The sequence below is a fragment of the Elephas maximus genome, chromosome 17 (assembly GCF_024166365.1).
Source record: "Elephas maximus indicus isolate mEleMax1 chromosome 17, mEleMax1 primary haplotype, whole genome shotgun sequence".
In the NCBI taxonomy this organism is placed as follows: Eukaryota; Metazoa; Chordata; class Mammalia; order Proboscidea; family Elephantidae; genus Elephas; species Elephas maximus.
The window spans coordinates 72,980,159-73,003,380 of NC_064835.1; the positions used below are offsets into that span (position 1 = coordinate 72,980,159).

The window sequence follows — 23,222 nt, forward strand, 5'->3', positions numbered from 1 at the left end:
TGCTTCCATAGCACCCTGTGGGCCGACTGCTATTGCACTTACCGCACCGTCCCTGTAGCTGGCTGTTTCTAGATCCATTTCTTCCACAAGCATGCGGCCAAAATGCTAAAAAGGGACTAAGACTTATTTTTGTAGCCCCAGCATCCAGCCTAATGCCTGGCAGAGAAGAGGCACCCAGTAAATGTTTCTTGAATAAGAATCTAAGACAGCAGTTCAAAACCTTTACAGGTCATGAACCCCTTTGAGAATCAGATCAAAGTGACCCTACTCTAAAAAAAAGGTACATTTAACTGGGTTTTTTTATATAGGGTTTTACCTATAATTTCAAGAAATCTATGACGTGCCTGTGATTCCCGCAGAGACCTACCAGGCTGAGATGCCTGATGTAAACAGTCCAGTCTCATCTTGGCTATCCAATGGGACAAGTTGAGGGCCAGCTATCCAAATCCGATCCAGAACGAGGAAAAGGAACTACTAAGAGACCCCCAAGAAATTTCAGGGCAGAAACCATACGATTTTTTCTGTTTTATAGGAAAATTCTCCCAGTTCAATCTTGCAGGGCTCTCCTTTATTAAATAAAGATAATGGAAATTCCTCACAGTCATACCAGAGATGAAGATGCGGTAGAGGAGAGCCCCCACAGATATATTTCTCATCTGATTTTGGGACATAAGATGCTCACATAAAAGATATGTTAGAGGAGTGTAATACTGAAATTATGTCAGGTGTTACTGCCCTGCAGAACACAAGCCAAGGTCCAATAAGACTCTCTGCGGGGTGGTGGAAAATGGTGATATTCAAAGAGTAGTACTAGCTAACACCTATATTCGTGCCACGGTTTTCCTCAAGGAGATCGATTCTATGGGACTGGACTGGCCCCTACTTTGGACGTGAGGACAGTAGTTAGAGGCCCTGGTCCAACAACATTACCTGAAGTTTCTCAAAGTCAAACCCAGAACTGCCATTAAAAGAACCATACATTTACCATCACTCTTGTGAAAGTAAAACAGTTTAAGTAACCAGAATGAAATCAAGATTCACAGGCCTGTCATCAGTCTCCTCAGTCACTTTTCTTCCTGGAATAGAGGTCCTGTGGACAACGGCATTTCCCCTGAGAGAAAACAAAGACTGTTCAATTCATCATGGAATCAAAAGATAGGAAATTGGAGCTTTCTTTCCTACAGCGTCACTATCAGTAGCAATCAACTTGACAGCAATGGGTTTTTTTGTTTGTTTGTTTGTCATTTTAAAACTTTATGTCAAGATGAGACCCTCTGATAGCCAGCCCTGTCCTCAGCGTATGGTTGTGGGGAGGAGATAAGAGCAGCAGGGGAACAAAGATTTACCCATGATTTATAGTCTCGTAGCCACTGCGAAAGCTGGCAAGGTACTAAACAAATAATTTCTTCTATAAACATCAGCACAAAACTGGTTCCTATGAGGCGGAGGTTAATGATGTCCCAAATGTCCAACTTTTCCCAGCTGCTGTACCACTCTATCATCTCTAACATCAACTACTCCCTCTCCCCTCAGTGCTCTCCCTTCTGTCTTTGGGTTTCCTAATTCACTGCAACAGCTCACAGAACTCACGAACTGTATAAAGGAAATGGCTCACGTGGTTGTGGAAGCTGTCAAGTCCCAAACTTGTGTGTCAGGCATAGGCTTCTCCCTGGCCCTCAGTCTGTGTCCAAAGGCGCTCAGTTTTCTCACTCTGTAGGCTGGGAAGCCCACTTCACCCTCTCCTGTGGGTCTCTCCTTCCTTGGTGGGGTTGGGCTCTCCTTCTGCTCTGGAATTGGCTCTCTTTTAAGGCAAAACTGATCAATCCCCTTGGCTGGGCCACAATTATCTTATTCGCACAGCCCCACCCAATCACCTGGGTGGGAGTTACAAGACCATGCTGAGAAAGGCCATACTAAGTCATTCATCACACTGCAGGTATAAAGTATAAGACACATTTGTGCCATCAAGAAGCTCATGACACAGCTGAAGAGCAAACTGTTTTTTGGCTCTGCCTTCCAAACCTTTAACATTAAGACCTTCATGTTAAAGGCCTCTGAATTTTTCCCCAAATCCACAGAAGGCCCCTCTTCTTGCAAAAATCTTCAAAATGAAGACGTCTACTTTTGTGAACAGAAAGAAAAAAGACTTCACTGATCATATTACACAGAGACTTCTATTTTTTATTTCTATCCTTTTTTCTACATCGATTTTGCATTCCCGTTAGTAACTATGGCTCACTGTAAGGGCAGAGCTGTCTAAGAGAATTTATCGGAACCTTGACGGAGTATTGAACTGATTTTGATCTCTCTACCCCTTCCTTCCCCTCTCTCCAATCCCTGCTTCAAGAAGCCCTGCCATATATCGTGATCTTCTCTCAAAACATACAAAGGCAGATTTCTCCACCAGCAAAGCAGAAGCTTGAATCTTAAAATGTGCTGAAAGGAACGAATCTGTGTGCCTTAAGTAATTTGAGGCCTGCTCCCAAATATCTTTAAAATCTGGTTGAATTTATATCTAGTTCCTTCTTTAAACAACATACCTATTGAGAAGACTTCTCTTACTACTCCTTTTCAGGAGAAAATAATATTAATTCTACTACTTAAAAAGAGAAAAATAAACCACAATTCACTCACGAGTGCCAAGGATATCAAAGACCAAAAAAAGCAGACCCTAAGACACACACATACTGTAACTGGCAAGCATTACAGGCAAGAGAAGTTACAACTTCAGTATAAAAAAAATTAGGTAGGATTTTTCTTTTTTAGCTCATTTATTTTCTAACTTTTTTACAACGAGCATATAATTTATAACTTAAAAAAATTTGAGACCTTAAAGACAATTTCTAAACATAGGAGTAAAAGTACTCCCAACTGAGAACTATATTTAAGATCTTCTCAATATGAAAAAATTTAAGAAGGATTCCATTAGCCTAAGCAGCTATAATCCATACATAAATTAATGGGCATGGCTGTGTTCCAATAAAACTTTATAAATACAAGCGATGGGGCACCCTTCAGGCAATAGTTTCCCGAACTCCTTCTCTAAACAGCCCTATTTTTAAACCAATACTAGATGATCTAAGATTGATAGACACCTAAGAGATCAACTACCTACATACAATTATTCCACTCTATCCAGTCTTTCCTACCTGCAGTCAAAAGTGCCACAAGCAGCCCAAGGCCAAAAGAGCTGGAAGAAAAAGGAGGAAAGGCCACGGTGTTAACAGAACCCACCCTCTAGACAATTACTTCATTTAGATCATCCATTCAGCAAACGCTGGCTCAGGAACTAAAATCCTACACCTGCCCCGAGCCTTCAAGCAATGTATGGTCTAGTACAGACGACAACACACACATATAAACACCTACTCCATTAGGCCAGCTACGTGCCATGTGATGGTAGAAATAACTCCTAACATCAGCAAAGTGCCTCATGGTTTAATATGTTCCCACATATATTATCCTAATAAAGGTTCATAACAACTGGTGAAGCACATAAAGCGCTTGGTTTATTCTCATTTTACACAAAGCACCAGAGCTAGGATTCCAACCTAGTTCTGACACTACTGCACACTTCCTCAGCATAGCTTTCTGCTAGGAGCCAATAACAGAGTGGAGTCATATGGAATGGGCCTTGAAAAATGAGAGGATTTCAATAGATGAAGAGATCACGGCATTTCAAGAACACAATATACACAGAATTACTGAAGCAGACAAAGACAATGTGTGAGAAGAGCGTGCCAGGTTGGCTGACCCAAGGCAGACAAGAAAATAAGGCTATAAAGATGAGTTGGAAGAATGGGGGGAGCTTTTTTCAAGTATCAGACAAACTGTCCATGACCCTACAGGCAACAAGAAATCAAATGGTTTGGGAGCAAGTACGAGCAAAAGAACATAAATGAAGCTCTTCCTCTGTGTTTGGTACTTTGCAAAACAGTTACCTTCTACTCAGGGAAGTTAAGTTATAAGGGAGTGCTGCAGGAGATCAGACTTGCAGGAACCCTCTGAAGGACAAGAAAGTTGGGTCTAAAAGCAGGGAAAGCAGTAGGAGGTTATCACTGTGGTTTCAGCAGGAGGAGACAGAGAATTCAAAGCAATCCCTGTCTATGTCTGAATGATGGTTCTTAACACATCCCCTATTTCCTACCCACCCCCTGAAGTTAAAACAACGTCTGAAATTGCCTTAAGCTTTTCTACATTTTATCTAAAACTTACCGAATCTTCTGGAGGCCTCTGAATTTTTCCCCAATCCACAGAAGGTCCCTTTTCTTGCAAAAATCTATGAAATAGCTTCCGAAATCCATCAAGGTCTTTTTTAGTATGCTATGAATGAAAATAGAAATTGTTACAACCAGCAGAATGCTTAATACTTAATAAAACAGGCACAAACTATACATTGAAAATGCTTCTAAATAAAATTCTTATAGCATTACAACAAGGAGTAGAGGCTTTTTAAACACCCAAAGTTAAAATAAAAGAGAAAGAAAACCTAATGGGAACTCCCCACCTCCCACCAGTTATCATGTAATCTAAATACCATTTGGTGGTCCATGGGAATTCCAAATGGTTCTCTACATTTACTTACCAACATCTTTCTCTGCTTCTTTGAAGTGGAAATTAATCTTAACCAAAAGAACAAACAGGAACAAAACACACCTAAGCTCAAAACATTCTGTGCATTTTAAAACTTGAAAATAGAAAAGATAATGTACTGATTTAAAAGTGGAAAATGAAAGAAAACACCTCCCAATTCTGGGAAACTCCTATTATTGTTGTCAAAAATAGTATGACTCTATTAGCATTGGTAGGAAACCCTTGTGGCATAGTGGTTAAGAGCTACGGCTGCTAACCAAAAGGTTAGCAATTTGAATCCACCAGGCGCTCCGTGGAAACTCTATGGGGCAGTTCTACTCTGTCCTATAGGATCGCTATGAGTTGGAATCGACTCGATGGCAATGGGTTTGGTTTTCTTAGGGTATCAGCATTGGCACTTTGGAAAAGGCATGTAGATGTATGGTTGATAAACTTCTCACAATTCCAAAGGAACACTGAGTTGGAAGCGACTCCATGGCACGTAACAACAGCAACAACCCAAGACATCAAAACACAGAACAAATAAAGTGTAATTTTTACCTGATCCTTATAGTAACTTTGGGAACTTGTTAGAATGTAAAAAAAAAAAAAAAAAAAAGACAATGGCTTTGCAAAGAACAGATGTTGAAAATCCATTATTGTTCAGCAATCCTGATTTGTTATTGTTATTACATCTTGTGTTTAGTCCAGGTTGGAGGGTCACCATCATCTGCCACAACTCATCAGGTAGACAGTACAAAAACACTGTAGAGTCCCTACCTCAAACTCATGTGATGGTGCTGTGGTGAGTATTTTCTCTAGCTCCTTCTTCACAGACAATTCTAGCTCTTGCCGAATGACTTCTTGGAACTGAGAGGCACCATCCTGAGACATTGCTTTGCTAAGATCTTAAAACAAAAATAGAAAACCAGAACTGAAAAATTAGCCACTCAAACAGCTGGTAAGCTACAAGTGATTCATTTCTGGTGTTCCCGGAATAAAAAGATGCAATCCTACAGTCCCACCATCTCCCCACAGCATCCAGCAATGTCAGTTAGTTAGGTCAATATACTCATACAGGCTCAAAGCTGACTACTGGGTACATCTAGGAAACCCTGTGGGCCAGTTCTACTCCACCCTATAGGGTCGCTATGAGTCAAAACCAACTAGGCGGCAAGAGGTGGTGTGGGACGTGACTTACTAGTGTCTCTAGGACACTAAACACTTTCAGGGAGAGAGATGAAGCAGGTGGAAGTAAGAGGACTAATCTTCATTTGAGCATAGAGTCCCACATCTAGTAATGTTTCTCATTAAAACTACAGAAAAATTAGAACAATGTGTAATGTTTTATGGAACTCTACTCAACTCCTAAGAGAACTTGAAGGGGCTTGGCAATGTCACAGAAGCAAAAGACTCTTCCCTCCTCCTCTCCAGGCCAGATGAAAAGAAAAATTTAAGGAATCCCTTCCACGTTAGAAGGGGAGCCACTCCAGCTTCATATTCGCCACTAAATAAAAACCCCTTGAGAGATACTGGTAATTCCAAGGTGCCTCTACTTCTCCGTATCAAAAATTTTCACTTTAAAAGGAGACTGTCACAGGGGGCCACAGAGCTGACTCCCCCTCTCTGGTCCTCAGTGTCAGCCAAGACTTTCCACTGCTTATCTGTGTCAGACAAGACTATCAGGGCTTTTGGTACAGCTGGGCACATCTGTGACAGATGGGACTCATGGAAGGTGACAGAAATGCTGTTAGACAAAAACAAGGAAAACAGAAAAATACAGAAAAAGAAAACACACCAGACCCAAGTACCTTGGGAGAAAAATGAGCATACAGGCTGTTTTACACCCTTTAATTTCTGGACAGTGATTACCTTGTCTACTTCGTAGAAAATTAAGGAGTGATCAGATTATTTTCCACTTCCCCCCTTTAACCTCAGTACCCTAACTAAAATCTTATTTCTATAAATGTATTTAAGCTATGTTCAAATGTTTTGTTTGATAACTAGTGATTTCTACAAATGCTGGTTAATTTAGCAGAATCATATTTCGGTAAGGCTAAAAACTCTGCCCTTGTATACTTTTAAACACCACATATTCTTTCAGGAGAAGAAAACATTTATATAAACAGAATTAAAGCCAGCATAATCAATATTTCTAAGATACTTTTGAAAACAGAAATTAGTAAATTATGTAACTTCTGGGGCAATTTAATGTTGACAGTCCCCCACCCCTGCCAATATCTAAAAATACTAACGAATGCAATGTTTAACAATATCTTCAAAAAAAATTTTTATACACACTTTGCATCATATTAAAACCCAAGGAAATTTGGTGAGAGCACAACGACACAAACTTACAACAGCCATTTTCTAACTGTGCTGTTTTTATAGGCATAAACCACAACACAACTAAGTTCATGGACTCCAGTGGAACAAGCAAAATGACCCAAGACTGTGGTTCATAAATACAGTCGGCCCTCCTCATTCTTGGATTCCAAGGGTGGAAAATACTCAGGAAAAAAAAATGTTTGTTGCTGACATTTACTATGTAGTTAGGCCTACGGTGGCTGCATCTGTACTAAACATGTAGACTTTTTTTTTTCTGTCATGATTCCCTAAATGATAGAGTATAACACCTACTGACATAGCATTTACATGGTATTAGGTATTATAAATAATCTAGAGATTATTTAAAGTATACAGGAGGATGCAGGTAGGTTATATGCAAATACTACGCCATTTTATACATGGGACTTGAGCACCTGTGGATTTTGGTATTCAAGGGGGTCCTGGAACCAATTCCCCGTGGATACCAAGGGACGACTGTTAACTACTCTATGAGCTAAGAAACACCATACATTATGTGTATTCCACAAACAACCTAAAGATGTCTTGACTAATAAGTAGCAATTTGATTATAATCTATAAATAACCCATGACAATGGATGGGCACATCTGCATAAACTGTGACAGGTAATTAAAAGCTACTGCAGAACATTTTAAACTAGAGTTGTTCACCACTTTGCATACTGAGTTGTAATTTAAAATTTGTCACAGTTTAAGTCCCCCACCCTGCCACCCCATGCATACCAGAGATGCTGATCCCTCAATCTAAACCAATTCCCATATTAATGTTTGGGAAATAATCTGGAAAAAAAAAAAATCTAAATATAAATCCTCTAAATCAAAATAACACATGAATTTTTGATTCTTTGTCACAGATCAATTAAAATAAATCAAAAAGTACACAATGATTTTTAAAATAGTTTTTTGTTGTCATTGTTATACTCAAAGCCATCTACTGACTTTCTGCTTTGTTGCCAAAGTTAGGTTCCTGAAAGCAAGCATTCAAACAGTTACATTCCTAAAAAATAAAGTGATGGAAACATCTAACTTACTTATACTCTGGGCAAATGCCAAAATAAGATCAAAACTAAATGTGACTGCAAAAGTTTAAAAATAACTAGAACGGCTGTTTGAGATTTGTCTAAATGAGAACAAGTCAAAAACAAACAAACAAAAAAACTTGAGAAGATTCCTCTGCAGAACCACAGCCTATCAATTAACATGATTTAAGGTCAAAATATACAGACTCTATCTGCCCTACCAAGTCAAGCTAAGACCCTATGGCTGAAAGACTAACATTTAACACTACATGTGATCTTTGCCAACTGCAGCCTGTCCAACCTTCAAAAGATTAAGTTGAAGAGCCAGATATAGACTCAAACCCAAGTTGTGATGCCATACAAACTTCTCTACTCTTTATTCCTCCCATTTGTGTGATACAACACCAAATGCACACAACGAGCAATCTGTATCCCTTCCATCCCCTTCACAGATATGAACAGCTTATACGACAAAAGGACATACACCAAGCCCCCGGCCTCTTCCATCCTAATTCCAGAGTTGTTTCCTTCCCCTTCCCCTGGGCAAAGTGGTACTATTCGGATCTGGTTTGTCAAGGAAGAGAGTTAAAAGAATATCCAAGAATAAAGAATAAGGAAGAGTACCTAAGCAAGAAGAGTGGGCAGAGACCAGAAGGAGGCACAGAGCTAGCAGCCATTTCCCTTTACAGTGACCTCTCTGCCTGTTCTGACTTTTCTAAGAAGGATCTGGAATTTCTGGTAGGAAAAGAAGTGCAGGCCTTAGAAACCTTCTTGAGTTGAACATTCTCAAGTTACACTTCTGGCAATGACAGCTGTGTTTCTAAAGGAAGGTCAATTAAAGAATGCCCTAAATAATGCAAGATCTCTAACCTGAAATGTTTTGTCTCTCCCCACTTCCTAACAATATAGAATTGCTCCTCCTGGACTTTAGACAGAGACAGTGGGTTAGGAGTCAAACACTTCATTACCTCCGTCATAAATCAAAACGTTTTTAGATCTGGGAAGAACCATTTAATCTACCTTAATCTTTTTTTTTTTTTTTTTTAATCTTTTTACAGATGAAGAAACTGCCCCTTATGGAAAATTACTGGAAATAGTTAAATGCCTTGCCCAAGGTCACAGAGTGGGCTAATTCTAGAGCTCAAAAGAAAAGCCAGTTTTTATGAGCCCCATCTCACCATAAACCAAACACCAAACCTGTTGCTGTTGAGTCAATTCCAACTCACATTGACCCTATAGGAGAGAGCAGAACTGCCCCACAGGGTTTCCAAGGAGCAGCTAGTGGATTCGAACTGCTGACCTTTTGGTTAGCAGCTATAGCTTGCCAGTTTTTAACCACTGAGCCACCAGGGCGCCCATCATAGTGAGATAAAAACAGCCTGCTCACCTGCTACCACCAATGACCGCCCTGACAGGGAACACAACAAAGAATCCCTGATGGAGCAGGAGAAAAGTGGGGTGCAGAACTCAAATTCTAGTAAAAAGACCAGGCTTTATGGTCTGACTGAGACTGGAGGAACCCCAGACGACACAGCCCCCAGACTCTGTGAACTCAGAACTAAAACCATTCCCAAGGCCAACTCGTCAGACAAAGATTAGGCTGGACTGTAGAACATAAAATGATACTCGTGAAGAGCATGCTTCTTAGTTCAAGTAGATACCTGAGACTAAATGGGCAGCTTCTGTCTGGAGACAGGAGACAAGATGAGAAACTAACTTGAGCTGTAAACTTTCACCTAAAGTACAATTAAAAACAAAAAAACAAGTAGCCTGTTCATTTTTTTCCTCCTAATCTAGTTCTCTTTCATCCTTGGTTTACAATCCCTAAATAACACTTTCCTCCAAAAGCATTTCTAACAGAATCTCTTCTTATACCCAATAAGTGAACAGACAGGAAACTCCCCATCACACATAAACTGGGCTTTCTAGAATTGTCTTGGTCAACTTAATTACAATTAGTCAATCTGGAAGAGAACAGGCAGTAACTTTTTTCAGAAGGTTCCACCCCTCTTCAATTTCTTAATTCTTCCTTGTTCACAGGAACTAAAATTTCAACATCACAGACTTTCCCCTATCCAACTAGAGCCTCCCCCTTCTAAAAAAAGAAAGAAAAAGAGAGGAAAAACACTAAACAAAAAAAGGAGTAGAAAAAAAGAGGTATACATTATACCCTTCCCTGAAACCCCAGTACTGGCACAAACAAAACAACTTCATATTCTAAGTTACAAAGCTAATTCCACAATGCACAGGCCGCAGACAGCCATAGGGAGAACACCAAGAGCCGAAAAGAGGGTGATAAGCCCTCCCCAGGCCACCTCCAACTACTCAACGAATCAGTCCCAACTGTCCTTGGAAAACCACAAGGTCAGAGAAATTGGAGAATCCGCTTAATCTCAAACCAGGGAATGTCTGGTGATACAAATAAGCATAAAACTCCAAAAATGTAATGGCCACTAGAAATAACCATGTATAAAGTTGAGGACCTAGACAGGCAGGGTTTGTGGCCAAGTGAAGCTAACCAGCCTCTTTGGGGCTCTCACTGTAACTGGTGAATATTCCGCCCAGAAAAGCTCTCCTTCGGATTACCCAGTATTACCCTACACCTTCTCCTGCCTCTCTGACCACACCTCAGTTTCTACAGTTTGACTCCTTCTTTCTTCTTCTACTACCTAGGCTTCCCAAGATGCTGTCTTCAAATCTTTTTTTTTTTTTTCCTTCAGTTATTCCCTTACCCACCTCCTTACCGATAACTTAAATATGTGCCTCTCATCCTGAGCTCCTGGCTCCCATTCCCTACCACTTTCTAAACCTTTTGCACCTGGATACCCAAACTGGGTACCTCAAACTCAACATATCCCCAAAAAAAAAAACTCATCTTCCAAACTAAATTCATCTCACCACCATCACCTCCCTGCTCCCCTTGGCATTATCGTTCTCCTACTTACCGAGGCTGCACCCTCAGAGTCAGCTGGCTCTCCCCTCCTCTCCCCTTACATCACATCCAATCCAATACCAAAGCAACTTAATTGAATCACCCCAATTCCACCACTGCCTTCCATCCCACTGCTGCTACCTTAATCCGCCTTGCATCTTCACTGTCCTGGTCATGATGACAACAGCTTTCCAACTAGTCTGCCCACGTGCCACTCTAATCTGGTGATGCTCGAAAGATGGCCTAGTATACCTAAACTGCAACCCAAATCATTATCACTTCTCATTTGATGGGAAACTCATTGCCTACTGAAATAAATATAAATTAGGCAAGTCTTAAAAGCCAAATTAAAGTACCTTTCTGAGTATGCAAAGCTAAAGGAAGTGCTAAAGCAGAAGGCCTAAAGGCAGCAATTTCCTACTTCATTTATGACATCTAGAACCATGCTTCTGAAACCTTAACGTACATACAAATCAAAAACCAAACCCTTTGCCATGAAGTAGACTTTGACTCATAGCGACCCTATAGAAGAAGAGTAGAACTGCCCCATTATGTTTCCAAGGCTGTACGCTTTATGGAAGCAGGCTGCCATATCTTTCTCCGGAGAGATTGGTGGGATCAAACCTTGGACCTTTGGATTAGCAGCTGAATGCTTTACTATGACACCAGCAGGGCTCTCCTGGAGGGCATGCTCCCAGAGATTCTGACTTGGCAGGTCTGAGGTGGGGAGAATATGCATTTCTAATGAACAAATGCTACCAGTATTCATTTGACCAGCTCTGATATAGATTACACTCCATTTAAATTAATCCGTTTGTAGTAGTCATTTCTAAAAGAACCCCAATGCTATTCTGGCATCTATTCTTGCCCCATGGCCATGCCCTTCAGAAAAGACATCCTAGCCCCAGGCCCAGATTGGTCTAAAGCCTTCCCAGTGAATGGTTGAAGCACAAAACGACATATGATTCTGGCCAGTGAGCCACAAGGATAGAGTTTGCTAAAGGGCTTTTAAGAAAGGCTTACCTCACTTAAGAGAGACAGACGAGAAGATACAGTACCTGGACATATGTGTATAGGCACGTCCAACCCATACTCCCAGTTTCTTGTGCCATTCAGTGACCATAAAGGAAAGTGACCCAAGAATGAGGCAGATATGAAGGAAAGGAGGACAGAATCCCAGACAGCCTCTAATGCAGTCTCTATACTGAATTACCCAATCCTGGAACTCCTGCTTGAAGGCTTATATGATGAGATAAAAGTCCCTCATTTTTAAGCCAACTGAGTTGGCATTTTTTCTGCCCCATGAAATTAAAAGCATCCTAACTATTACAAGATTGTTCCAAAACACTCATCTCAAGTGCCATTCGGCACTTTTTAAAGAGATGGAGGCAGAAACGAGGAGGGAAAAAAAAAGTATAAATTCCAAAATCATGAATCATCCCAACCTCAGAGGAACCTCCCGAGCCCTCAGTCCCCAAAGGCTCAAACTCTGTGACTTGACTAGCCTCTGCCATTTTGGTGGTGGTCTTCCTAGCCTTCTAGGTGGTGGCTTCTGAACATTCAAAGAGGTCTTTCTTTCTACCACAACTCTTTAATATGGAGGGGGTAATCACTCCTGCCTCTGCGCTTTATCAAATATCCCTAAAACTAAAATTCTTTGCTTAGATGTCTGACAACAACCTTAGAATGTATTCCCTTTAAGGGTGCAAGCCATATTACATTACTCAATTTTGTATTCCCAACACATAGCACAGTGTAGGCACTAAACTAGAAATCAAGACTTAAGTTCTCATATACAATATTATTGGCCCAATCAGCCCCTATTTATTTATCAGAGTTCAGCTTAAATGTAATGTCCTCCTCGAAATCTTTCTAAACTAAGCAAGATTATCAATTATGTGCTCGCACGGTAGGTTCCTGTACTCCCCTTTATAACATACCTTTAATAGTATTCAATACCTATTTTACCTCAATAAATTATAAACTTTATGAGAATATATCAACAGGATGTCTAAATTGCTCATAGTTGTATTCCCACTGCCTAACACAGAGCTTGAGATAAAGTATATGCTCAAGTAGTGCTTATGGAATACAGTAGAGCCGACTATGATTCATTTATAAAGGAGCCCTGGTGGCATAGTAGTTTAAGTGCTTGGCTGCTAACCCAAAGGTCAACAGTTCAAATCCACCAGCCTCACCAAGGAGAAAGATGTGGCAGTCTGCTTCCTTAAAGATTATAGCCTTGAAAACTCCATGGGGGCAGTTTTGACTCTGTACTACAGGGTCACTATGAGTCAGAATGGGAGCCGTGGTGGTACAGCAGTTAAGTGTTAGGCTGCTAACCAAAAAGTCAGCAATTCAAACCCACCAGCCACTCCTTGGAAACCCTATGGGGGCAGCTCTACTCTGTCCTATAGAGTCACTATGAGTCGGAATCAACTCAACGGCAATGGGTTTTTTTTAATGTGTTGGAATAGACTGGACTCAATGGTTAATGGGTAAGATCTAATTATAGGCTGGACATACAGAAATAAGGCAAAGGCCAGCCTGAAGGAAGCAGTGCTCGATAAGGTCAAACAGAAAGCGCCCAAAAGCCATGATTTCTGGTCATGGGGAAAGACAGTTAAGGAAAGTACGGACTGCGTATTGGGCACTTGAAGCCCCAGTCCCTAAGACTTCTTACACAGAGGCTCATTTTTAAGTATCAGGGATGTGGTCAAAGAGATCCCAAACTGGCAAGTAGTCTAGGTAAAACGACCTCTAAACTTCCTTTTTATTATGTTATATAAATATCAATGTAATATTTTTACAATTTTAAGAATTAAACAAAATTGGGCAATGTATTATTTGTTTTTAGGTGCCATTGAGTGAATTTTTGACTCACAGCAATCCCACGTGACAGAGTAGAACTGCCCCACAGGGTTTTCTTGGCTGTAATCTTCATGAGAGCAGATGACCAGGTCTTTCTCCCACGGAGCCACTGGGTGTGTTTGAACAGCCAACCTTTTGGTTAGCAGCCTAGTGCTTAACTGCTGTGCCACAGGGCTCCTTTACCTTATCTCAGGGATGAAGAAACAAGCCCCTGAGATGCTGACTTGCCCAAGGCCACAGTGGGGGTGCAAGAGTTGGAATGCAAGCCTGCTGTTACCTGACGCCCTGTTCTTCCTCCTCCCCTGGGAAGGTCTCCCCTCTCTAGGTTATAGTGTATTTACATGGTTTACCACCTCCAGGGAAACCCTGTTGGCATAGTGGTTAAGAGCTACAGCTACTGACCAAAAAGGTTGGTAGTTCAAATCTACCAGATACTCCTTGGAAACTCTATGGAGCAGTTCTACTCTGTCCCGTAGGGTCAGTACGAGCAGGAATCAACTCGATGGCAGTGACTTTTTGACTTTTGACCACCTCCACTTGTATGCCACCAAATCTGAATGAAAACCAGCAAAAACTCATCTGTGACTATTATGTGAGGTTAAACCACCCCAAAAAACCCAGTGACCTCGAGTTGATTCCGACTCATAGTGAGGTGAGAACTACGAATTAGAATAAGCGTTCTCTTACTGCATCTTATGCTCTTCAACTGTCTGATATATTGTTAGTTTTCTGAGCAGTGAAAAACTGAAGAAAGCTTTTATGCTGTCTATAAATATTTTACTACCAAGGCTAGTCATTTCACCATTGGCACAACTGAATCCAAAGCAATGCATCGTTACTCCGTTTTCTTGCACTCTTGAAGTTTTAGAATTCTAGGCAGAGATATAATGAAACATTTCAAATGAAACATCACACCAGCCTTTGTCAAGACGGCAAACTCAGGAAAACACAAACTCCAATCCCCTTGGTGGCCAAGAAGCAAGGGGAGCTGTCGTCAAAGGGGGTACCCCTAGAACAGAATTCTTACAATTGGCGAATAACAAATAGAAGCAGAGGAAGCAAAATATGACTACTTCATGTACATGAGTGCAGTGAGTACGATTTTTTAAAAAGATGCGAGTGAAATCACAGGGAACTCTGTTGATTTACATAGGAAAAACTAACAGAAATATCTGGAAATATTTTGCAAAATGAAACATGGTGTTTACGTAAATTAACTAAGGCAAGGTAGGCAACTTCTCCATGGCTCTCAAAAAATAATCTTTAACGGTCAACATGGTTTGGGGCACAATCGATTTCATTTGGCATCAACTAAGAAAAACAAACAATGAAACCGCTGGCAGAGGCAGAATTTGAGCCTTAGAAAATTACTTTGCAACAAACTAAAGAACATGCCTAACATCACCAACTAAGAGAACTGGGAAACAGCTTTCAAACGGAGTATTATCCCCTTCCTCACACACGTAAGTTATTCCATCAAAAAACACATAAAAAAGTTTTCTGTTTTTTTTTTTCTGATAGTTTAACAAGCCAACTTCCAAAGAACTGAACAACTAATAGTCATTGGAGCCCTGGTGGCACAGTGGTTAAGAGCTCAGCTGATAACCAAGAGGTGGGCACTCTGAATCCACTAGGCACAACTTGGAAATTCTATGGGGCAGTTTTACCCTGTTCTATAGGGTCCCCGTGAGTCGGAATCAACTGGATGGTAAGGTTTTTTTGATTTCTGGAAAAATCCACCAAATGACTAAACCCAAGATGTCCACAATTCAAACATTATTTCCCTGAGTTCAAAATACTCTATTTTAGATAGGAACTATAGCCTGTGTCAAAAAGGCACCAGTCTTTAAAAAGGACCGAGCTTTTAAAGAGATCCCAAGCAATCAAAAGGGTGGTAAATGAATCATATTTTCTCTTTCACTAAATCTCAAGTCCTCAGAGGACCCCCCCCAAAACCAAAAACCAAACCCATTGCTGTCGAGTCGATTCCGACTCATAGCAACCCAATAGGACAGAGTAGAACTGCCCCACGGAGTTTCCAAGGAGCGCCTGATGGATTTGAACTGCCGACCTTTTGGTTAGCAGCCGTAGCACTTAACCACTACACCACCAGTGTTTCCAGGACCACCCCACACACAAATTTATTCTAATATTCTCATGATTTTCTCCAATGGTAGAAATTCTGGATATCATGATCGACAGCATTATGGAAAGTTAGTACAGTCCACTTCTAATTATTCACTTGCGCAGATAATCCAGAGTTATTTTGACTTTCAAATATTTGTTTACATTTCCAATAATGGATATATTACCTGACTTTCTGGGAACTCACAATACCTGCATTTCCACAAAAAATAACAAATACAACTTAGTGGAAACTGGAAAACTATAGTATATTGTCCTCTTACTGGAACATATTCATTATTTGGCCAACTAATGTTCCTCGCATTACAAGTTACATATTAAGTATCCCATTATCTTAATTCAAGTTACTACAGCTCATCTATGAAGAAAAAAATAATACACACACACACAGAGAATGGTCTCTGTGAAGCAGTATTGCTAGGAAATACCTACTGTTCAGAAATAACATCTTTTTTCTGTTATTCTTTTTTAAAGTTATTTTTCAATTTATCTTCAGAAAATTAAAATGGCACTTCTAAAACGTGTGCCAGTTAGTATTAATTTCCCTCAAGTTTCTTGCTTCCCCCCCACTTAATAAAAAAAATGGGCTTTCACAAATGAAAATCATCCATTGTACTAGAAGAGAGGCCAGTTAGCAAGAACAAGGGCAATCTGACCAGAAAGATTAGAAAGTTCATGTTGGAAAATTGCCAGTAAAGTTCTTATCAGCCCAAGTCTTCATTTTGCTTTTTTCTAACTTTGCATTTATAACTGCAAATCTGTATTTAGCCACATTTCTCCCTCTCCAGCAACATAATGAACCCCAAGCCACATCTTTAAAAACTGAGGTAAGACTTAGTTATTGCTTTGCTGTCTCTTGTTCCACCTTAAATCCCTGCCAGAATCCCCCTAGGTTAAAAGCATCCTAGCCATCCAAATAATCAGCAACAGGATAAATTCAGTCTTAGGATTTGAAAAGAACCAGGCCAAGGCCTGACCTTGACAACCATGGCCCAGAAGGCTGCTCTTCTCTGTATTCATCTGAAACCCCTCCAGTTATAATTAGCCCAGCTAATCTTCCCTGGCTAGCTGCCATCTACCAAACAGGAATCACCAAAAAAGTCACAAAAAGAGAATTCCAACAAATGGGAAGGCTGACACGTCTCAAATATTTTTTAAATGATATACACTTAAATGGATTTCCCTAAAATATATGAAAGTATCTCAATTTATGAAAACAATTTTTTATATTTTTTAATAAATAATGGTCCATTTAAAACAGTTCCAAAAATTAAAACACAACAATAAAGTCCCTCTAATATTACAGTAGAAGCACATAACATGGTCTTAGCTGGTTAGACAACAATAGTCACCCCTCTATTTATAAGATTCACAACTTTTAGGAAGATTACCCCACAGGTCTCAGAACTTTTTAAAAGCAAAATCCAAATGGCACGCAGAGCTGCTGATGTCCCCTGGCACCTCCAATTTTGTTAAGAAATCCCTTCTCATTCAGCTAGGAAAGAACGGTACACGCATTTATTCAGAATAATTGGGGCCTTGCAACAACCCCCAAGTTGGAGAAAACAAGCCTCTGGAGAAGTAATTTCATAGGCAGGCAGCAGGCGACCTGAGGGCAGATGGCACTAACCAGGGAATTAGGCCAAAGATCTGGTGAAGATACAGTGATGAGTCTTCTATGAGAAGGAACCTTAAGTGTCTGAGGAACATGGACTTGAGGAGATAACCAAAGACAGTTCAACCTTCTTGAGAACCCTCTTGTCTACCCAGTTAAGTATCTTTATTAACTGAACATTTCTACCTACTGTTGTTAGATGCCTTTGAGTGGATTCAGACTCATGGTGACCTCAAATATGCAAAGTAGAACTGTTCCGCAGGGTTTTCCAGAGGCTGTGGCCTTTTGGAAGCAGATTGCCAGGCCTGTCTTCAAGGCACCTCTGGGTGGGTGTGAGCTGCCAACTTTTTGGCTAGTAGTCTGGCACTTAATGGTTTGTGCCATTCAGCTCACGTCAAAGTGCTTGAGGATGGAGATGCCCAGCTTTCCTGTAAGGAGCATTGCCTAGATTTGGGGGAAGAGACTCAAACCGAGTGTAGCACCCCCATGTTCCATGACATTCATCAACACATGTGTGCAGCACACAGGTCTACTACCCAGATCTCTTGAGCTTCAAGTTCCTACCGTAACAGATACACCAGAAATCCTAACACAGTGCACAGTGTGCTGCACATAGTAGGCATTCAAAAAATTTTTGTTGACTGCACTGAAATAAAAACTGTCACCAACCATGTATTCACACCACTGTTCTAACTTCTCCCCTCCCCGCCACTCCCCCTCCACTTAAAAAAAAAGCATATTAACTCCCCAGTGCCCAGGCCTGAACACCAAACCTGAAGCAGGAAAATAAGAACTGTCATATCTGCCTTCTTTCTGTTTATTTCTGTTGATGATATGTTGTTATACTTTCAGTGGCACTGTCATTTGAAAGGGCCACCGTTATTTTAAGAAAAGTAAAATTTACTGTCGGAATCGACTCGACGGCAGCAGGTTTGGTTTTTGGTTTTACCATGTGTCCTGCATTCGCGTAATCCATCTCATTTCAGTTTCTCAATAACCCTGTGCCATAAATATTAATACCCAACTTTTATACAGGAAGAAACTAAGATTCAGAAAAGTTATGTGTATAAGATCACCCATTTATAACAGAATTTGAACCTAAGTCCATGCCCTTCAATCTTTCCAACATTTGTTATTTAAGAGGTATTTTATTAAAAAAAAAAAAACTACAAAAATGTAAGTTTAGCCTACTAAAAACTACACAGAAAGTGCTGTGTTGTCTGTTTTTCATTTGGCATCAATTACAAATTCTTTTATTCACCCCTGACAAGACACTATATTTCCCCCAGGGATGTAGTATATTCTTTGCGCTCAAGGAACTGACAGTTTTAGTTGAAGAGACAAGCCATTTATATAAATTTTTAATGTGAGAGGCAACACAAGGGGTTGGAGAGGAGGAGGGTTTTGGGTACATTCACACACACATTTCAGTGCTTAGTAGCTGGGAACCAGGCCTGAGAATTTGCATTTCTAACCAGTTCCCCGCTTAGAATTTGCATTTCTAACATGGTCCCAGCAAGTTATACATATAAATCACCTAGGGATTATTCCGATTCAGTATAACTGGGTGAGAAATGCAAATTCTCAACAGGGAAGGAACCTGTTCAAAGCCCTGCTGTGAACTTTGGACAAAAAACTTTCCTCAGCTGTAAAGTCATAATAAACATCTACTTCTTTAAAAAAAAAAAAATTCTTAAGGTTCTCACAAAGCTTAACTGAGCCAATGTATGAAAACAGAGGCCTACTCTTTCCCCAGGAGGTGTCCTGAGCTAAGTGTCAACGAGTGGATATATCATTAAGTGCTGCAGCAAATATCAAATCATTTGATTTGCTTTAAGACAAAAAATTCAAAAACAAAAATCCCAATCCATATACTTGAAAACTGACCTGTGGAGACCAGCTGAGTCATTAGCCAACTAGGTTTATCATTTATAAGAGCAGTAGAGTTAATTAAACATAGAGGGCTTACACGTGAAGCACAAAAATTAAACAATGATAAACAGGAATCCTGAGAGGCAAGGATGGCGAGACTGCGTCTTACATACTTTGGACATGTTGTCAGGAGGGATCAGTCCCTGGAGAAGGACATCATGCTTGGCAGAGTACAGGGTCAGCAGAAAAGAGGAAGGCCCTCAACGAGGTGGATTGACACAGTGGCTGCAACAATGAGCTCAAGCATAACAACAATTGTAAGGATGGCACAGGACCCGGCAGTGTTTCGTTCTGTTGTGCACAGGGTCGCTATGAGTCGGAACCGACTCGACAGCACCCAACAACAACAGCAACAAACAGGAGCACGATCAAGCTAATTTTGGGGAGGCAGGGGGAGTCATCTTTTGTACAAACCTGCCAATTTAAAAGGAAATCATCATTTAAAGTAATAGTGGGTGACAACAGAATGCAAGGGGATATCTTGGAGTGGATCCTGGAACGGTCATCTGAATAAAATCTGTAGTTTGGTTAAGAGTAACATACCAACGTTAATTTCTTAGTTTTGACAAATGTGCCAGGTTATACAAGATATTAATATTAGGGGAAACATCTTTGTAACTTTTACATATGTTTAAAATTTTTCCAAAATAATAAAGTTTTTTTTTTTTAAGTGAATGACAACGGAAATAACAATCATACACAGCAACTCTTAGCAACTCCTGATGTAGAATCTACAGAGGACAGTTAGCCATGAACAGCAAAGGCTGTGAAATCAGTCAGTATGCACCAATACTGCAATATAGTCTAAAGAGTAAATGCAATATCTTGAATTTAATAATATTCTTAACTTCCAAAGAGAAGTGACATGTCCACTTTTCCTTAGCACATTCTTACAAAATACTGACTTTATGATAACTGGATTTTGTTGTTACAAAAGCAGTAAGTTTCTTACAGTTACCTCTGGCTTTCTATTCTTGAAGGCATTTATTCAGTCAGAGCATAAGAAGCATCTCTCACCACAGAAAAGCTATAATATGAATTTGAAAGTCTAACGACAAGTGACATTTCTGAGCTTAGTACTAAAGGCAAGCGTTAAGTGTCTCATCCGTTTCTATAACAATTCAGGCAGGCAAATTCTCCTACTTCATTACACAAAGTTTACAAAAGAGTTAACAAAGTGATGTGAGATTTACCAAAGCATTTTCATTTCCAGGGTCAAATGACATTAAGTGGCCAGTAAGGTGGCCATTACTGACACTTTTTTTTTTTTTTAAGTGTATCTACATTTATTTAAAGTCGTATGAATTGGTTGTGAACTTCACAAGCTGTGTGTTCAGCAAGATGGCTGAAGCTTTCACATGCTGGGGTCTGCAAAGAAACGGTTTACTTGCATAGTAGAAGGCAAATTCTATACTACAAATGGGGGACCGAGGTTTAAAACAGCACCAATTTCAATGCGTCCACCACGCACACACATACATTCACACATACATGCAATGTTACTGAGCTAAGGGACATCCTCTAACCCTTTTTTTTAATACACATGTGGAATTAAGAGGGCAATTTTCAAATTTCAAAGAAACTTTAATAACCTTTCCAGGTTTTAAAGAAGAAAAAACACACACAGCCATGCAGCAAAGTCATTTCTCCTGCTGAAATGACCTCCAGCTTCTCCGGGCTATTCCCGGTTTCGCAATAAATTAATCTGAGACTCAAACCACGTACACACAAAAAACGGAGTAGCAACCAAGAACACTAAAGCTTCACCAACAGTCCTGGCAAAACCCACCTGCCTTCCCCCTGCCCTCCCGTCTCCCCTTCCCGTCCGCGCACACATAGATCCCTTGACACCCACCAGGAAAAGAGAACAGGGATTAATTAGCAGCCAAAAGCCTGTTTTATCATCATCTACAGCTACTATCCAGCTACCATCCCGGGAGCCACAGTGCTAAGAGCTGAATTTCACGGAGGCAGAACTAAACCCAGAGGAGCACAGGGGCATAAATTATATGTAACTGAAACGCCAACCCAGTAGTTCACCCAGCTCAGGTGTCAATTTTAACGAAAAGGGTTTCGCACAGGTATCTCAAATGAACATTCCCCTACCAAACCACCCACCAATCTCTCGACTGCCAGTACCCAAACTCGACTGAAGCAACCCCGGAGATAAGAAGTATGTCTTACCTTGTACAAATCTTGACATTTTAGGGTTTTAATAAAAGTCTGGTGTTTTTTTTTTTTTTAAATTTCAAATGAAGTCACGCTCGCTAAACGGCAGGTCTCTCTTCCTCCCCTACTTTAACAACTGACTTGTTCTTTCTCCTCCTGTGTGTAGCCACTTAAGGGGAGTACTTATTCAAAACGATGAAAACTGGCTCCCGCCCCCTCCCCAAAAATAAAAGAATACACCCAGGAAAACCACTCCTCCCCCACTTCCAAAAGGCGAACACTTGGTGCGCCTAAGTCGCTAGGAACTCTTGCCTACACGGCTAGCTAGCTGGAGACTCCGGGAAAATGTAAAACCACACGAACTTAACTTTCATCAATGAAAGAGGCGGATCTACGACGATTATTTCACCGCCCCCAGGTCCCCACCCCCTCCGGGGCAGGACTGCAGCCGGCACGGGCCGCACCCCCGGCCGCCCCCTCCCCGGGCCCGCCGTCCAGCCTCTGGCCACCGGCCGGTTCCCCAGGAAACCCCGGCCCCGCCAGAGCAGGGGTCCGGGAGGCGGGTGAGCCCGGCCAGGGGGCAGTGCAGCTACCCTGGAGGCATTTTACCAGCCCATAAATACCCCGGGACTAGGAGACGCCGAGAACGCGGGCCGGCGGGTGGGCCGGGCCTCCAGCTCCCAGCGTCGAGCGGCGGAGCCCGGCCGCGGCGTTTTTCCCCGCAGGGGCCGATTTTACAGCGCCCCTCCCCCGCAGCCGACACTCGGGCCGCGGCGCGCGGGCTCCGGAGGCGCAGGGCCAGGAGCCCGCGAGGGCCCCGACCCCTCTCCACACGCCCTGGTCCCGCCTGCCCTGCGCTCCTCCGCCCAAATTCGACCTTCGGGAGCGGACAGCGGCTCGGGCAGGGGAGCTCTGCACACCTCAGGGAAGGAAATACACCCACCCAGGATATCGCGGGAAGCCAGTCCCCGCACCTTCCCAAACCGCCAGCCAGACCCACCTTCTTCCTCTTCCTTTAGCAGCTGGGAAATTGGGGGCGTTTATGACGCCCCGGGAAGAAGGCTCGCAGGCTGGGAGAATTTGTTACCTCTGAGGCACCTTTCTCTCTCCCCCTCTCCCCTTAAACAATGCACACCTTGAGCCCCTCGCCAGCGGTTGCTGCCCAGCTGCTGACCCCCTCCGCCCACCTGGCTGGTGTCTCCGGACGCCCAGAACCCCCACTTTCTCCTAAACACTTCCCCTCCCCCTCCATTCGGAGCAGCGCCCCTCAATGCGGAAATGTGCCTGCCGCGCAGACTGACAGCCGCAGCCGCCAGTCAGGAGCCGAAGCGATCGCGGGGCCTGGCCAATGAGACGCCTGGAGGTGGCAGGGGGCGGGGCGCCTGCGGCCTGAAGGAACCCGGCGGAGGTGCGTCGCTGAGGCAGACTGGCGGGATTCAGCGCTTGGAAGCCGCCGGTGCGACGACGGCGGCGGCGCCGGCAGCACGGCAAGGGGTGTCCTACCAGTAAAACTCCCAGTCTTTCACAAATACTGCAGCAAGGGAGAGGACCTGAAGCATGAGTGGTTATTTCTGCAGTCCGTGAAAATGTTCTCGTTTAC

At 41.9% G+C, this 23,222-nt stretch overlaps 1 protein-coding gene across 4 annotated transcripts in view; it reads right to left on the reverse strand.

Moving 5' to 3' along the window:
- The window catches only part of UGP2 (UDP-glucose pyrophosphorylase 2), a 55,134-nt gene extending 32,383 nt beyond the window's left edge, over window positions 1-22,751 (reverse strand). Inside the window, exons 1-3 of one of the 4 annotated variants that reach the window (XM_049857585.1) lie at window positions 22,623-22,751; window positions 5,353-5,480; window positions 4,216-4,323 (exon numbers count right to left, since the gene is read on the reverse strand). In XM_049857585.1, the coding sequence (XP_049713542.1) occupies window positions 4,216-4,323; window positions 5,353-5,466 (222 nt within the window). In that variant the 5' untranslated portion in view covers window positions 5,467-5,480; window positions 22,623-22,751. The other 3 variants (XM_049857584.1, XM_049857586.1, XM_049857587.1) reach the window with 3 other exon arrangements.
- Window positions 22,752-23,222: the final 471 nt, after the last annotated feature.